This window comes from Perognathus longimembris, chromosome 22 (genome assembly GCF_023159225.1).
Source record: "Perognathus longimembris pacificus isolate PPM17 chromosome 22, ASM2315922v1, whole genome shotgun sequence".
Classification (NCBI taxonomy): domain Eukaryota; kingdom Metazoa; phylum Chordata; class Mammalia; order Rodentia; family Heteromyidae; genus Perognathus; species Perognathus longimembris.
Window position 1 is genome coordinate 20891642 of NC_063182.1, and position 19145 is coordinate 20910786.

General features: G+C 38.0%; 1 protein-coding gene across 1 annotated transcript in view; it reads right to left on the reverse strand.

Annotated features, from left to right (window-relative positions):
• Adgrv1 (adhesion G protein-coupled receptor V1) overlaps positions 1 to 19145 on the reverse strand; it is a 496777-nt gene that overhangs the window by 447625 nt on the left and 30007 nt on the right. The window contains exons 10-14 of the mRNA XM_048331390.1: positions 16746 to 16969; positions 4282 to 4408; positions 4014 to 4196; positions 2654 to 2834; positions 1105 to 1268 (exon numbers count right to left, since the gene is read on the reverse strand). Coding sequence (XP_048187347.1) covers positions 1105 to 1268; positions 2654 to 2834; positions 4014 to 4196; positions 4282 to 4408; positions 16746 to 16969 — 879 coding nt within the window. The remainder of the gene's footprint in view (positions 1 to 1104; positions 1269 to 2653; positions 2835 to 4013; positions 4197 to 4281; positions 4409 to 16745; positions 16970 to 19145) is intronic.

Genomic DNA, 19145 nt, shown 5'->3' on the forward strand with positions numbered 1-19145 from the left:
AAAAGCCTTTTTATTTCAACTAATGATAAAATTGGAAATATAGTTTGTGTTATAAAGGCAAAAATAATTTGGGCAATGGTAGCTCATACCTGTAATCCTACCAGTTCAGAGGCTGAGATCCAAGGATCATAGTGCAAAGCCAGCCCAGACAGGAATGTTTATGGGACTCTTGTCTCCAATAAACTACTCAGAAAAAGCCAGAAACAGAGCTGTGGCTCAAGTGGCAAATTATTAGCCTTCAACCAAAGAATCTCAGAGACAGTGCCCAGGCCCGAAGTTCAAACCCCAGGACCTCCACAAAAAGTAAATATAAAAATAAAGAAGGTAAAAATAAATATGCTACATAGCTTACATTATTTCCACTAAGAAACAGGAAAAATATTGACTGTTAGAAAAAAATAACTGGGTGACATATTTAGAACAGAGTTCATAGTAATCAATAGACCCAGACCTCTTAGAAACATCACAAGATTTCATATGAGTGAAATCCTAGCAAGATGAGATTTCCACATCTTATCTAGTGAGTTAATCCTCTTCTCACTTGCACATCATTAAAGTGGGAGATTTTTGTCTCTTGAGGATAGTTCTGAAGAGAGGAGGATTAAGCTTTCACAGATCTTCTAAGTATATCTCTCTGTGGGAAGTTTGGTTTCATTTAAGTTCTTTCTCTTTTATCAGGAAGATGAAGGGCCATATTGGGTCCATTATCCTCTGCTGTGCCCTGCTTCTTAGCATGACCATAGGATATATGGGAGATGACTTCTCTTCAAAGGACCTAATTCAAGCCAAGGGGTTAAGCTGCCCCAAAATTACCACTATCAGTTCCTAGAGTAAAATAACTTCAAGGAAACCAAAAATAACATTACTTTTTTTGTGTGTTTGATCAGATATTGGTACACGAGTTTGTTTTTTTATCAGATACTTTTATCACAAGATATTACCACATATTTAACTATTTAATAATGACTGAGCCAGGGACTCACTGGTAGGACACTTGCTTAGCATACACAAGACCAAAGACTTAATCCTTAAAGGCCAAGACAAAAAACAACAATAAAAAAAATGATTGAGCAGCCACACCAAGTTATTATATACAATATTTACCTCATCTGGAAGGGAGTGAACAGTAATATTTTTTGAAAATTCCTGATCTCCAAAGAAAATAGTCCCTTGTACAGGAAATACATCTTGTGTAAAGTCTGGACTAACTACCCAGGATATATTAACATCACCAAAGTTGCCTTGATTTCTTATCACACCATAAAAAGCTGTGAAATAAAAGCATATAATATAGATGAATACATATTAAACTTTAAAACCAGCAAAGAATTTGCTCAAATAAGCAAAAGTTAAAAATCTCTTTTTAATAAACCCAATTATATCTTTAGCATAAGCTCTGAGATGTATACTTTTTTTTTTTAAAAAAAGCAGCATATTCTTTCTGTAAGCATACAGGTAAATGAAATAAAATATATGGGCTGAATATCTTCTATCAGTTTGAATTTTTTAGAGTCATCTGGCAAATTATATCTGAAAGCATTTAGGAGAAGCTTGAACTACCCACTCAGAGTGATTTTTTGACTGACCTGCTTTCAAATGTATTGTATATTATATATAAGATTACATAAACCCAGTTTGAATGTTTGAGTGTCTGAGTTGCACTGCCTCTGGTGAACTGAAATCAAAATACAGCTGCGTTTATCCATATCATCACAATGTTTAAGTAAGCATGAATTGTTCACAAATTTACTTTTAATACAGTTTTGACCACAAGTGATCAAAACAATAATAATTTTAAAAATCAAGAGAAATTTCCAAAACAAGTAAATTCTCATGCGTGCATTACACATCTCAATTGATGTGGAGAAGTTCAAAGTCAGGCTTAACTATTGTCACATGTGTTAAATCATTGTATGATCTACTGAGTACTTCTCTGGCCTTAATTTTGTGACAATCTGTCTCCCAGAAATAAATGCTGCCTGAAAAGAAATGTCAAAATTAATGGTTTTAAGTTTTAAAAAAGTGAAATTTTTAGATTTGTTTAATGGAAGCATATCTGTAGAATGAATTTGATGGCATTATGGGACAAATGAATGAAACATACATAGTAAGTATATCACAGAACTTGATGCATTCTATAGGTTTAACTGTTTTTCCTAAATGGTGGAGTCCTTGAAACCATATCTCCCTGAATGTCATGAGTAAACTATACTACGTAAGAAATTTTTAAAAAGAGCAATCCTAACTTTCTTGACTACATGTGGTTTCTGAAGTAGAATGGACAATCCAAAATAACTACTTGTAGCTGGACACAGATGGCTCATGCCTATAATTGTAACTGCTCAGAAGGCTGAAATGTGATCATCAAATTTCAAAGCCAGACAAGCAGATGAATTTATGAGACTTGTATATGTAATTAACTAGCAAAAAAGAAAAGCCAAAATGGAAGTTCACATGGTAGAGCACCAGCCAAGATCAAAACCCTGAGGAAGAATGTAAAACCCGAAGTTCAAGCCATAGTACCAGCACAAAAACAAGCACAAATGCAAATTTGCATACAGATATTTATTTATTCACTAAATATGTAAACTAAAAAATGACAACTTTCTTCTTTAGAAAAGAGAAATAAAATATAAAAAATAAAATATATTACCAGTATAAGTATCATCTCCTTTGCTTTCGTTTATCATCACAGTTATACCATCAGAAATAAATTCTATAATCCCGTGAGGATCATCATTTTTTAGAACTGTTATGTTGACAACTGTTGCACTTCCCAACTTGCTCACCCTTTCACCATGGCTGCTGAGGACCACCCTGTAGTGTTTATCCAACTGCAATCAACAGGGCAAATTAGGAAAGCTAGAAGATTGACACTTTAGAGAAATAAAATATGCATGTATTCAATGATAAAATATTCAATTTTTCACAAGTACACATATTATTAAAAAGACAAAAGAGCTGATAGTCCAATAAAGAATGCCAACCAATTAAGAAATGCAAAACCTAAGTATACATCACCCTGAAAGGCAAAATATAAACAAGATATAATTCTTAAGTGGGAATAAGTCATAATCATTGATGAACTAGTCGTCACTTAAACTAGAGAGAGTAAAGAAGAGAACTATACATCTACATGTGCATTGAATTGTAAACAGAGTGAACCTATGGGTGGCTCTAGTAACATAAAACTTTTTTTTCCTTTAAAAAAAAGTAATTGTAGCTAAGCATCAGTGGCTAATATCTGCAGTCCTAACTATTCAGGAGGCTGAGATCTGAGCATTGTGGTTCAAAGCCAGCCTGGACAGAAAAGTCTGTGAGACTCTTATCTCCCAATTAATCACCAAAAACCTGGAAGTGGAGCTGTGGCTCAAGTGGTAGAGAGCTAGCTTTGAACAAAATAGCTCATGAACAGTACCCAGGACCTGAGTTCACATCCATGGACTAGTACAAAAAACAAAAAAGTCATTGTATAGTTTAATTACAGTTCAAAACTACACCACTAAAATTTCAGTTAAGACATCTAATATAAAACAATTCTTAGAGGCTGGGAATATGGCTTAGTGGCAAGAGTGCTTGCCTCGTATACAGGAAGCCCTGGTTTCATTCCCCAGCACCACATATATAGAAAATGGCCAGAAGTAGTGCTGTGTCTCAAGTGGTAGAGTGCTAGCCTTGAGCAAAAAGAAGCCAGGGGCCGTGCTCATGCTCTGAGTCCAAGCCCCAGAACTGGCAAAAAAAAAAAAAAATTCTTAATACAAATAAAGATATAAAGATATAAAACCTGATCACACTCTGAAGTCTCAGGTTGTTTGGTTTGTGCATTTCTCTTCATTCAACAAAAACACAACATTCTAATTAATCTGAAACAGACTTTTTGGTGTCTAAGTAATTTTTTTAAATTTCCAAACAAAACCATTTCTCATCTGGTAGCTTTCTTACCAATGTTCAAAATACTTATGTCAATGACAGTCAACTTTCCACAAAAGCACAAGGGGAATAAAAGCAAATACCTCTGGAATGCCATCCAATCTTGTCAGTAAGGTGATCACTATTTCTCTTTCACTAGGCTTAAATTCTAGGACCCCCATATTCCCATAGAATTCGCTGTCTCGTGGCTCTACTCTGTAGTGGAGGAACTGTTTAACAAGAGCTCCCCTGGACCGCATGATGTGGAGCTCTACAGCTTCTCCTTCCTTGCAAAACAAGAAACATGGGAGTGTAAGTCATTTTAGATCATCCTTCTGAAGCTGTGGGCACAGGAGGAAGGTTCATGCTTACCTTTATAATGTAGGGCCCTCTAGAAGTAGGACAAAATTCAAAAACTCCCCCAGGATCATCATTTTCCAAAATTAGCAGCTCACGACTAGTATATCCAGATTTCAGCACTTGATTTTCCATGTTGGCCCTGCAGAAGTGAAAGGGGTAAATAGACCCACCCCCTATTGTAATACTGCTGGATTTTGTGCTATTACAGCTCTGCCAGATAATAAAAAGAAAAAAATCAAAATGAAGCTTTTATACAAATGTACATATATTAAAATCAACTAAGACCATAACAGTTTTCCTCAGAACACATACAGAGCAATTATTTCTGAGTTCTTTATATCTTATATGTCAGTTTATCATTAGAATTGATCAAAGAGAATGCAAGGTTTTGAGGGTTTAAAAGCAAGAAAGCTCTTAAAATTGTCCATCTTTCAAGCTGCTCTAAATCTTTCCAAATGCTACTCCTTTTGAACCAAAATGTATTCATGTGTGGACCTCAAAGACAAAAGAAACACTGGGACATGATAAATTATACAAGTCTCTGGACATTCACACAGTGAGAGTAAAGGGTGAGGTTCTTAGGAGAGGATCACAAAGGTTCAATAGCTATGTGCATATGACCATATAAAACGGTATTTATCAAAATGAACTCCAATAAACAAAAACAGGTATGTGGGGGTATTTTTTTCTTTGTTGCTGCTTTTGTCTTCTATATCTTTTGTCTTGTTTGTAAGTTTATCTGTTGTAAGGAGGTAGAGGGGGTCACAGAAAGGGTAGGACAAAGCATGAAGAAATGCAACAGTGATAATCACTGGACACTATGTTGAAATGAATTATACAACTTGTGGGAGAGAGCAATGGAAAAGGTGACATTGTTCAAATAGAAATGTACATTTTTCCTGACTTATGTAACTGTAACCTTTTACAATAAAAATATAAATATTTTAAAATGTCAAAATGAAGCCACAAATAATGTAAAAATGGCAGGATAATAGAGCATATAATTAATACTTTTCCCAGGCTTTTAGAAAATTAAGAATCCACACATAGCATGTCAGCAAATACAGAAGAATCCAAGGAGCATAACTATTATTTTGTTGCTAATGCTGATGACTTTTCATGTAAATTTGTCCCCATTACTCTTACATTAATATCTTCATAAATTTTAAAGTTCCTGTGGTCACATAAATGAATAGGCAAGGACTCTGAATCAAAACAAAAAAATATACAGCCAGGCATTGGTGGTTCATGCCTGTAATCCCAGCTACTCAGGAGACTGACATCTGAGGATCATGGTTCAAAGCCAGCCCAAGCAGGAAATTTTATAAGAATCTTATCTCCACTTAACCAACAAGAACCTGGATGTGGAGCTGTGATTTAAATGATACAGAACCAGCCTTGAGTGAAATAAACTAAGCCTGAGGGTGAGACCCTGAGTTCAAGAGACAGAATGAGTATACACACACACAACAACAACAACAACAACAACAACAACAACAACAACAGAATATAAAGCACTGACATGAAAGCATAAATAAACTCAGAAAAGCAAGAAAAGTGTTAAATATCTGTTAAACAAGATATGATTCATAATTTCACAAATATAGTACAATAATAACCATTCCCTGGGTTACCTATAAACATATAGAAATTTTAAAATGCCCTTCAAAATTAAAGTTTTTCAAAATATGTGATAATACTAGTTATTATACTTTTTTTCTGGTTAATCATGAGGCTTGAACTCAGGGCCTAAACACTGTCCCCGAGCTCTTTTGCTCAAGGCTAACACTCTATGACTTTGAGCCACCATGCTACTTCTGGTTTTTGAGTGGATAATTAGAGATAAGAGTTTCATGGGGACTTCACCGCCTGAGCTTGCTTTGAATAGCAATCTTAAAATCTCAGCCTCCTAAATAGCTAGGAACCACCACAGCTAGCTAGACATTTTATTAAATAAATACCTTAATCACATTCCTAACTGAAAACTGAAGAAACCCCTCCCTCTACTCTTCACGTAATATGCCGAAATCACATACACATGCACATACACATGCAGCGGACAAGAAGAATTTCTCAGGACTTGGGAGCATGCAAAACTCCAACCTCATCCAAATACAAACACTTGAAAAAAACAACAATGAATCACCAAACACAAGGCATTATCTTTGTATACTTACCCAAAATATACAACAAATCTTTCCGTTTCTACCCTGTCAACACAGAAAACACTGTGGAATGGGGGAAAAAGGAGGCAGTGGCACTATTTGCCAAAAAGCCCATCAGTATTTCTGGAAACTTGGAATGACAGGATAAAAATAAAGCTAAAGAAAGCCTTCTGTTTTCCTCCAAGACCCTACAATGTTTGCTTTCTGGGAAATGCACACAGCATTCTTTGCTACTGCCAAATGCTAGGTTGAATAGTTCTCACTTATGGAAGATGACCCCATAGGCAGCCAGCATATCAAGACCTAGTTAAGGCTTTCTTTTCCCGCCTCCTCCAGGGCTCTAATGTCTGCCAAGAATTGTGCCTGCTTACACACCAGCACCTGAGCAAATTTCATTTAGCCCTACTTATAATTACATGGTAGCTTCAATTAGGTTAGAAACAAAACTCCATCTTTAGTTCTAAAGCCAGTTGTTGAATTAGAAAAATCAAAATTCTGTGGCAAAAAAAAATCTACACATTGTTTATAAAGAAATATATTCAAAAAATCATAAAATACCACAATAAGTTTTCATTACAATTATATATCAGGAAATATATAAATACTTTTTCCAACCTCAACAATGTCTCTTGTTTTCAAATTGCCTTGAAACACACAAAATGTAAATCAAAGGAGGGAGGAAGATGGTGCCATCACAATAAGGAGGCACCCCAACTCGCTCCAACTGAATAGTGAGCTGGGAACTCCAACACCCAACACCCCATCAAGAGACCAGCAAACCCAACAACCAGAAGCAACAGAGAAACACAAGAAACAAACAAACAAAAAAAGAGCCTATAACCTGCACAGAGCTGGAAAATCTCCAGGGTACCCCTCCCCCACACCGACCCCAGCCCGAACAGGGCCAGGCTAGGAAAGGGGACCCAGCACTGGTAAACGGAACCACAGACCATCAGTGACCAGAGAAGCAAAAGCCGAAAAGTCACTCTAGGAGTGCAGAGTCCAGACAGCAGAACCTCCACAGGCCCCAGACCAAGCTCAGATGGCAGTGCAGGACCCCAGGCGCAGGAACGAACAGCCGGGAACAGACAACAACAACAGGGGAACTGGGCGACGCTGATGGGGAGAGCCAATGGGGAGAGCTGGGACCGCCACCACCAAACGACCAATTGCCACACCCCAGCACCCCAGCCCCGAAAAGCCCACAGCAGCATGGGACACACACACAATCCAGGACCAGTAAGTTCCCCATTGCCCCCCCCAACAGGAGACCAGCTCTAGCAGAGACCCAAACCCTACAAAGTAGCTAGAGCTCCCTCCCCCTCCCTCCCTACCCCAAGGGAACAGAGAAGCCCCATATCTGGTGACTCTAGGACCCTACAGCCTCTAGGAGGACATGGGAGCTAGCAGAGGCGGAGCAGTGCCCAACACGGTGACCAGGAAACACCTTAGACCCAAAATCCCCAGCTGGGACGCCTGAACCTGTCAACACCAGCCCTGTCCCCACCCCCCCCAGCAGGGACCCGGGACTGGTAGGCATTGGAACGCTACCTGAGGCGTCCTGGTCCATGCAGACTTTTTGAACAACAGTCACAGGCTTACTGGTGTGCATTACCAGCCCAGCAGGGACACCTGGGCCCGAACACATGCCCCCCTCACAGCAGAGGCGCAGGGAGTCTATGGGCACCAACCCGCACCCAGACACTTGAACCTGCTGGGATCCACACATACAGCCCCCCACAGCAGACGTGCGAGAGGGCACAAACACACTCCAAAAACCCAGGGCAACATGCCCCCAAAGGAAACACTAGAGCACACACGCACATGCCCCTGGAGGGCCAGTGGTGTCAACGTGCTAGCCCTCCAGCAGGAGGATCTCTTGCCCAACCCCCCGCGGGAGCACACAAGTGGGCAAGCTGCCCACTCAGCAGCAACACCCGCTCTGATAGGTGCACTTCACACAGGTGGACAGGACCCCACAGCGGCAGCGCCCACTCTGATAGATGCACTCCGCACAGGTGGGTGGGCCACACCTCAACAGCAACACCTGCTCCGACAGGAGCACTCCACACAGGTGGGAGAGCTGCCTCTCAGCAGCAATCCTCAATCTGAGAGGTGAGCTCCTCTGACCACACTACAGAGTGGAAAAAAGAATCAAAGAAGAGAAAAGTCCCCACGCCATGCTGAATCAGTGACCCACAAACCCTCATCAGGGGTACGCTAGGGTCAGCACAACACAGTGGCAGGACACAGTCCTGCAGAGAAAAACACAAAACCTACCCACCCCCAAGTGCAGTGAGGGTGACCACCTCAGCAACAGCCTAGAAGGTCATGTTCACCTATTGGGCAGTAAGGTAAAACAGTCAAACTCACACAGAGCCAGGACACAAACAAGTCTCCAGTGACTGACCAGTGGGAACCAGCACAAAGCCACGCCAAGGGTGCCACCTACAGATCTCCAGATGCGCAAATCACAAAGAAATATTACAAATTTCATAAAAGGTCAAGCCAACTTGCCAGCTCCAAAAAGTAGTACGACTGAAGAGGAGATGGAGAATAAAAAAACAAATGAGAATAAGATAGAAGAAATTATCGAAATCCTCAGGACCGAATTCAGAAAACAGATCCAGGAGCTTAGAATGGAAGTCTTGAAAAATCTACAGGAAATCAAGAAAGAAATGGAAGCAAAAATGGATACAGTGCACTCCGTTAAAGAAGACCTTAACATCCTGAGAAGCAAAATGCATGAAAAAATAGATTCAAAATACAAACCTTTAAAACAAGAATTCACCACGATGAGAGCTAATCTGGCAACCATAAACAGCTCAATGTCATCCATAAACTCCTCACTGGAAGCCACATCACAAAGGTTTGATCATATTGAATCCTGAATCTCTCTTTTGGATGATGATGCAGCTGATAAGAACCAGAAAATTACCACACTCTAAGAAGCGGTTAAACTTCAGGGCAGACTAATCCAGAGGCTAGTGGACAAAGACAAGAGATATAATCTATGTATAATAGGAATAGATGAAGGAGCTGGATACCAGCGCAGAGGGCTACAACACATTTTCAATAGAGTTATTGCAGAAAAGTTCCCCAATCTCACAAGGGACCTCACCCAAGTAATGGAAGCCTATAAAACGCCTGGCAGACCAGACCATAGAAGATCCTTGCCCAGGCACATAATAATCAAGACTTCAGATCTCAAGAATAAAGAGCAAATTTCAAATGCAGCCAAAACGAAGAAAGAGCTATATTACAATGGAAAAAAGATCAGAATCACAGCAGACCTCTCCAAACAAACCTACAACTCACGAAAAGCATGGAAGAACACAATCCAAGTCCTCCAGGCCAACAATTGCCAACCCAGAATTAGATATCCAGCAAAACTAGAATTCACTTTCGAGGGAAAAACCAGATCTTTCCATAGCAAAGAGGATCTAAAGGAGTATGTGAATAAAAAACCAGCCTTACAGCAAATTCTAAGAGGAGAACCCCACCCAACTGAAATCGTACAGGACCCCCAGACAGAAACAGAAAGAAACTACAATATCCAGAGCCCAACAGGAAGAGCAGCTCAATAAAGACAAGAAAAAAGGGAGAGGAAACACAGTCTAAAAGGAAAATGGAAGGGGAAAAAAAACACTCTTATTTATTATCTCTTTGAATATAAATAGTATAAACTCTCCGATAAAGAGGAGCAGATTGACAGAGTGGATCCGCAAACAAAAAGTTGCTATCTGTTGTCTTCAAGAGACCCATCTTACAGCAAGGGACAAAACAGGCTATGAATGAAAGGATGGAGCAAGATCTTCCTAGCAAACGCACCTACCAAAACTGCAGGAGTAGCCATCCTGATCTCAGACAAGCTGGACTTCTCATTAAAATCAACACAAAAAGACAAAGAAGGACACTACATTTTAATACAAGGAAAAATACAGAATCCAGGCATCACGGTGATAAATTTATACTCACCGAACAAAAGAGGCCCTACATATGTCAAGCAAATTCTCACAGAACTACAGAACAAGATAGACCCAAACACAATCATAGTGGGAAACTTTAATACTCCACTCTCTCCAAGAGACAGATCCAACACCCAGAGGATTAGCAAGGGAGCAGAAGACTTAAGTAACACCATATCCCAAATGGATCTGACAGATCTATACAGAATCTTCCACCCTACAGAGACCCAATACACATTCTTCTCAGCAACCCATGGAACATACTCCAAAATAGATCATATCATAGCCCACACAAAGAACCTCAGCAAATACAAAAGTATTGACGTCATCCCATGAATTATATCTGACCACAGTGGAATCAAGGTAACCTTCAATAACAAAGGATACCACAGAGGCTATACAAATACTTGGAGACTAAAACCCTCACTGTTACCTAACACTTGGGCCACAGACCAAATTAAGGATGAAATTAACAAATTCATAAGCCACAACAACAATGAAAATACATCACAAAGAAACCTATGGAATACAGCAAAGGCAGTGCTGAGGGGCACGATCATTGCCCTAAGCACTCACATTAAAAGAATGGAAGCAGAGCAGGTGAATAACCTCACGATGAAACTAAAACATCTGGAAAAACAAGAAATAATTGAATCTAAAACAACTAGGAGGAGAGAGATCACAAAGATTAAAGAAGAGATAAATCTGATTGAAAATAGAAAGAACATTCAACAAATAAATAAAACCAAAAGCTGGTTCTTTGAGAAAATAAATAAAATTGACAGACCCCTCGCAAGTCTTAAAAAAAAAAGAAGAGAAGAGACTCATATATGTAAAATCAGGGACTCCACCAGAGAAATTACAACAAATACACACGATATTCAAACAATCATAAGGAACTATTTCCAGAACCTCTACTCACTAAAAAACAATAATTTTAAAGAAATGGATCAATTCTTAGAGAAGTATAAACTGCCCAAACTGAACCAAGAAGAAATAAGTCAACTAAATAAACGAATAACTTACAGTGAGATACGGGGTTAATCAAGAACCTCCCAACAAAGAAAAGCCCAGACCCAGATGGATTCACCAACGAATTCTATAAAACCTTTAGTGAGGAGCTAATACCAATACTCCTCAAACACTTCCATGAAATAGAAACAGAGGGAGAAAGCCCAAACTCATTCTATGAAGCTAATATTATACTCATCCCCAAACCAGGCAAAGACCCAACAAAAAAAGAGAACTACAGACCAATATCACTAATGAACACAGACGCAAAGCTCCTCAATAAAATATTAGCTAACAGGATCCAGAAACTGATCAAGAAAATTATACATCATGACCAAGTAGGCTTCATCCCACAGTCACAAGGATGGTTCAACATCTGTAAATCAATCAATGTAATTCACCACATCAGCAGAACTAAAATCAACAATCACATTGTTATCTCAGTCGATGCCCAAAAAGCCTTTGACAAAATTCAACATCCATACTTATTAAAAGCTCTGGAGAGAACAATAGATGGAACATTCCTTAAAACAATAAAAGCCATATACAACAGACCAACTGCTAACATCATATTAAATGGAGAGAAACTAAAATCATTCCCCCTAAACTCAGGAACAAGACAAGGATGTCCACTCTCCCCACTTCTTTTCAACATAGTGCTGGAATCCCTAGCCATAGCAATAAGGCAAGAGGAGGACATCACATTGGCAAAGAAGAAATTAAACTATCCTTATTCTCAGATGACATGATCATATATCTGAAGGACCCAAAAAACTCAGTCCCCAAACTCCTACACCTATTAAACCATTTTGGAAAAGTAGCAGGATACAAAATCAACCCATAAAAATCAGCAGCTTTTTTGTACACCAGCAATGTACAAGCAGAAAAGGAAACTATGGAAACAATACCAATTACAATAGCTAAAAAAAAGGAATAAATTACCTAGGGATCAACCTAACCGAAGATGTGAAGGACCTATTTAATGAGAACTATTAAAAATGTAAAAAGGGAAATCAAAGAGGACATGAGATGGAAAGACCTCCTATGCTCATGGGTAGGCAGAATCAATATAGTGAAAATGGCCATATTGCCCAAATTGTTATACAAATTCAATGCAATCCCCATCAAAATCCCAGCTACATTCTTCACTGAAATAGAGAAAGCAACCCATAAATTCATATGGAACAGCAAAAGACCTAGAATAGCCAAAGCAATTCTAGGCAAAAGAAGCAGCAGAGGAGGAATCACACACCAGACTTCAAGCTGTATTATAGAGCTATCATAACAAAAACAGCCTGGTATTGGTATAAAAACAGACCTGAAGACCAATGGAATAGAATAGAAGACCCAGAAATGAAGCTGCATTTTTACAATCATCTGATATTCAACAAAGGAGCTAAAGACATACAATGGAAAAAAAATGTAGCCTCTTCAACTACTGGTACTGGGAAAACTGGGCAGCCATATGTAGAATACTCAAAGTAGACCCAAGCCTATCACCATGCACCAAGATCAACTAAAAATGGATTAAGGACCTCAACATCAGAGCTGAATCTTTGAAACTACTGAAGGACAGAGTAGGAGAGACGCTAGAACTTATAGGCACAGGAAGGAACTTCCTGAATAGTGTCCCAGGGCACAATAGATAAGAGAGAATCTCGACAAATGGGATTACTACAAAATAAAAAGTTTCTGTACAGCTAAAGACATAGCCACAAAACTAGAAAGACAGCCAATCATATGGGAAAGGATCTTCACCAGCACAGCAAGAGACAAAGTCCTAATATCTGTCATCTACAGTGAACTCAAAAAACTAAGCCCCTCCAAGCCCAATAAACCAATTAGAAAATGGGCAAAGAAGCTAAAGAGAGACTTCACAAGAGAAGAAATAAAAATGGCAAAGAAACATATGAGGAAATGTTCAACATCCCTGGCAGTAAAGGAAATGCAAATAAAAACAATCCTGAGATACCACCTCACCCCAGTTAGAATGGCCTATACTCTGAACTCAGACAACAACAAATGCTGGAGGGGGTGCGGGGAAAGAGGAACCCATTGTTGGTGGGAGTGCAAATTAGTACAACCACTTTGGAGAACAGTATGGAGGTTTCTCAAAAAGCTCAACATAGACCTACCCTATGACCCAGCTATACCACTTCTAGGCATCTATCCTGAACAACAGGCCTCAGGATATCAAAAAGACATCTGCACCTCCATGTTTATTGCTGCACAATTCACAATAGCCAAAAATATGGAAACAAACCAGATGCCCCTCCACAGATGAATGGATCCAAAAAATATGGTACCTATACACAATGGAATACTACATAGCAATTAGAAATGATAAAATATTGATATTCACAGGGAAATGGTCAGAACTTGAACAAATAACGTTGAGCGAGACAAGCCTAGAACACAGAAAACAAAGGGGCATGATCTCCTTGATATATGACTGTTAAGGTGGGGGGAAGGGGAGACAGTAGAAACCAGGTCTGCGAAACAAAAAACTTCTTGTCAAATGGTATTTCCCACAGGTTTGGGTCAGCAACCTTACATTATGTAACTAAAGCCAAACAACTACTCAACATATAAAGGTCAAAAATAGACCTCTCAGCGTATCACTATAGCTTAAAAACTATGTATGTATGTTCGTATAAGACAAGGATAAGCAAACTCTATTGTTGACGTTACATTTAAAGTCCTAGGTGAATTTCCTTTGGCGTAGGCCACGTGGCTACTGTATCTGTTTTTGGTACACTGTGTATTGTATATATGTCTACCTGATCTAGGGAAGGGAAAGAAAAACATGGTATAAGATATCACAAGTAATGTACACACTGCCCTGTTATGTAACTGTACCCCTTTTGCACAACACCTTGTCAAAAAAAATTTAATTAATAAATTTTTTAAAAAGAAAAAAATGTAAAATCAAAATCAAAATGTAAAGCCTTTGTTGAGCATAATGTTTAAATCAAATGCATCATTTATAAATATGGGGCTTTATATCACATATTTAAATTATAGAAAGGATCTGCTGAAATAGACCCTTTCAAATCATAAATTTTATTCTTATTATTTAACTAAATGTCTTCATCTTTCAATGTAATTTGCCTATTCTTATTAATACACTAGTTAGTAATTGAATTGACACCTTCAACATATATTTTGATTAATCTCTTCTATTAGAAAAGAACTAACAATTTCTGAAACATTCTATCATTTTCATCCATAGAAAGATGGGGCAAAGAAAAACAATGCATGTTAAAATTATATTAATTTCACCTCTCTGTACATCAGTTTGATAATAAAAATTTGAAAAAAAAATAAAATTATATTAATTTTAAATTTTAATATGATGAAACCAAAAATAAGTATTTTGAAGGAAACAAAGAACAGTCACTAATTTTTTGCAAGTAAAATCTTTAAACATGTAATAATCTTTGCAAGTAATAATCTTTAAACATGTAGTTAAACGAACAGACACTCCAAGCTAAGCTAACAAAGCTGAGCTTCCAATTGCTACAGCTCCGACATGTCATTGCTGATTATCCTTTAGTTTCTCCAAGATTATCTCTTAAGAGATATTCAAGCTAAATAAAGAAAAAAAAGACAGATAAAAAAATGGTTTGTACATTGCATTTCACTGATTTTTTTAACATGTGAACTACCTGTCATTAAGGTTAATTCTGCAGACAATACAAAAAATATTCTTTAGACACTATGTGTGTGTGTGTGTGTATCGTGTGTGTGCGTGCACGTGCTTGTGTGCATGCGCACTTGCAAGTATACATACTTTTTTATTTTATGCTCTTCACTTTCATTGTTTTGTTTCACTTTTTATAAAAGAAAAACAATAAACATAGCATGGTTCTGAAGGAAAATAAAGGAATGACTTTTGATAGATTTGTTCTCTGTATTCTTTCATTAGAAAATAAAAACATACTCATTTCTATAGTATGTTTGAAGAAAATACCTTCAAAGAAAAACGTATTAAGAGTTAATTATAAAATACGGAAAAGTCCATGGATTACAAAAAAATAATTCTTACTACTTCATCCCTGAAGAACACAAAATGTCTCATATTTACCCAGGAATAAGAATATAAGAATGTACAATATCTTCGCATTTCTTCATATTACATTCACCTTCCCTAATTGTATCAACTTTTTTTTTTTTTTTGCCAGCATTGGGGCTTGGACTCGGGGCCTGAGCACTGTCCCTGGCTTCTTTTTCTTTTTTTCTGTTTTCTCAAGGCTAGCACTCTACCACTTGAGCCACAAGGCCACTTCTAGCTTTTTTCTATATATGTGGTGCTGAGAAATTGAACCCAGGGCTTCATGTACGCAAGGCAAGCACACTACCTCTAGGCCATAATCCCAACCCTCAACATTTATGTTTTTGAGCTGTAGAAGATAAAATTGTTTTTGCTTTGTAACTTCTGGATTTGTCTTCTTTTTTATTTTTTAAGTTAGCAGTACTAGGATTTGAATTTGGGGCCTCAAATTTATAGCACTGGAACCACATCCTCAGCCAGCTTTGCCCCAGGTATTTTTCAATTACTGCCCATGGCTGGCCTCTAACTACAGTCTATACCACCTTTCTAATAGCTAGGTTTAAAGAGGCATATCAACACACCCAGATTGGTCTTGATATAGGGATCTTAACGTCTTGCCTCTACTAGACTCAGACCTCAATTCTCCTGATTTACTTGCCTAATAACTTGGATTACAAGTATAAACTACCAGGTCTATCCTTGGTTGTTTTGTTTTTTAATGATTATCTAGTTAAACTGAGTGGATTTTGTTTTTACAGAATCTGTATATTGGAAACACAACTCTATTAGTGGTTATAAAATTTTATTACTGTAAAGTGCCTTCTGAGAAATGCCTAATAACTCCCTATTATGAATGAAAAACTGCCCCTTAATTTAATTTTTAATTAATTAAATTTAATGTGTTAATTCTCTAGAAAATAAGCATAATTTAATGTTTAAATTCCATGTTAGAAAATACAAAATAAAGGTTAATGCTTTATTCATTATTAAAGATTAACACTTTATTACTTGAAAAAAAAGCTCTAATCTACTCCTCTACTGAAAAATGAAGCTTTGTGTAACTAACAATTCAAGTATATTACTAGTGCCTGTTGCTTTTAATAAAGAATCAAATTGGCTTTACTTCAGATTTCTTTAATACTTGCCATAAATCCTCTATTCAATGATTCTTCATAAAAAAAGCATTATTTGAAATGGAGAAAAGAATAAAATGAAAATCAAGGTTATCTAGAGAACACACACACTCATGTCACTACATGTACGTGAGTGGACTATTACCTGTCTAGAGAAAGTGTGAGAGTTTCATTCATTTCTGGTATGTCATCACCCTTGATAGTAATGTTGATTGTTGTATCACTTTGCCCAGATAAAAACAAAACAGAGCCATTGAAGGGACCCAAATCATCCATGGTCACCGCTTTTGAATTAAAGCCAGAGGGCTTCAAACTCCAGTAGACAGTAGCTTGCCCATCAGTTCCATCCCGATGTAAGGGAATGTACACCTAATTATAAAAAAAAAAAAACAACCAAGTTCTACTAACATGTATGCTCACAAAGAAGATTATGTTTTCTAGTCCTCAGTCTTCACATATATGTGAATATGTGTGCTCTATATGAAGTAAACTATTAAGTGACACTAAGAACAGTGTGGTGCCAAATGTCTCTAATATCATTACTTGGGAGGCAGAGATAGGATTGTCCTTCAAGACCAGCCTAGGCAAACATGTAAAAAAAAAAAAAAAAAAAAAAAAACAATGAAAATACAAGGGGCTAGATTCCTTACACAAGTCATTAGAGAGTTTGCCTACCAAGCACAAAGTCATGAATCCAAACATCAACACACAAAAAAATGTAGTCAGGCACCAGTGGCTTACACCTGTAATAAGTTTATATATGGAGAGAGAGAGAGAGAGAGAGAGAGAGAGAGAGAGAGAGAGAGAGAGAGAGAGAAAGAGAGAGGAGAGACAATATATGTAGTCTTTTATATATAGTTGAGATATAATTGTATATATGCCTTTGTGTGTAAATTATGTATGATTTATGTGTATAAATTATATATAATATGTGTTATACATCATACTATATATGTATGCATATGCATATACACATCACTGCTGCTTTGGCTAGCAATGGTCACAACCTTGTACCACTGAAAAAAGTAAGATTCTTAGGGAATAAAAATGAACAGAGGCTGGCCCCTCTGTCGCCTGAGGAAGAGAATATGGCCCATGCCATATATGCGTCATTAGAAAAGCCAAACACTCCTACTTTTACTGTTTTCTTTCCTACAAAGGGGGCAATTCAAGCACAAATATTAACATCTTTCAAGGGAAAAGTTGAAATCAAGATTTAAGTTGTTTTATGACAAGTAAGTTAAAGCAGGGGGCTGGGAATGTCACTTAGCAATTGAGTGCTTTCCTAGCATGCATGAAGCCCTGGGTTTGATTCCTCAGCACCACATAAATAGAAGAAGAACAAAGCCAGAAGTGGAGCTGTGGCTCAAATGATAGAGTGCAGCCTTGAGCAAAAAGAAGCCAGGGATAGTGCTCAGGCCCTGAGTTCAAGCCCCAGGACTGGTAAATAAATAAATAAATAAATAAATAAATAAATAAATAAATAAATAAATAAAAATATAAGCCTAAGTTAAAGCAAACTTCTATTTAAGAACAAACTGAGGGCTGGGGATATGGCCTAGTGGCAAGAGTGCTTGCCTCCTATACATGAGGCCCTGGGTTCAATTCCCCAGCACCACATATACAGAAAACGGCCAGAAGCGGCACTGTGGCTCAAGTGGCAGAGTGCTGGCCTTGAGCAAAAGGAAGCCAGGGACAGTGCTCAGGCCCTGAGTCCAAGTCCCAGGACTGGCCAAAAAAAGAAAAAAAAAAGAAAAAAGAAAAAGAACAAACTGAAATGCCTCTTAGATTTTAGAAGAAAACTATATTTTTAAAAATACAGAAAATTAGGGCTGGGGATATGGCCTAGTGGCAAGAGAGCTTGCCTCATATACATGAGGCCCTGGGTTCGATTTCCCAGCACCACATATACAGAAAATGGCCAGAAGTGGTGCTGTGGCTCAAGTGGCAGAGTGCTAGCCTTGAGCAAAAGGAAGCCAGGGATAGTGCTCAGGCCTGAGTCCAAGGCCCAGGACTGGCCAAAAAATAAAATAAAATAAAAAATACAGAAAATTAAAACCGTCCTGAAAAGTAAAGTTTCTCTGCCCACATGCAGTACCTAATACACAAACAAGAAATATCCTTAACTTTTCTGACATGGGCTTTAAGAACAAAAACAATTCTCTTCATTTCTGAACTAAACATAAATTTTGTTCAAATCAAATCTAAGTTTGAAGAACTTGGAGATGGTCTCAATTAGACTGTAGTTTAAACGACAGATTTGTCCCTAAGTAGATGGAAATTTGGCCAACTGAAACAAGCAGGGTGAGGAGTGAGGCATGAGTGGCTGGTGAGAAGATGAGGGAGGGAAGTTCCTCTGTGTGTGAAGTGCTTTCGTGTGCATGTGGATGTAAAACTTTGCATAGAACAGAAATAAAGGCTTAATGTTCAGCATTAACCACAGCTATCACCTCCAACAACAAATACAGGACCAAGGCTGCTGCCTTAGTCCTCTTTGAGACAGATGTGTGGAATACTCATTGATGGGGAACATCAAGAATACCTA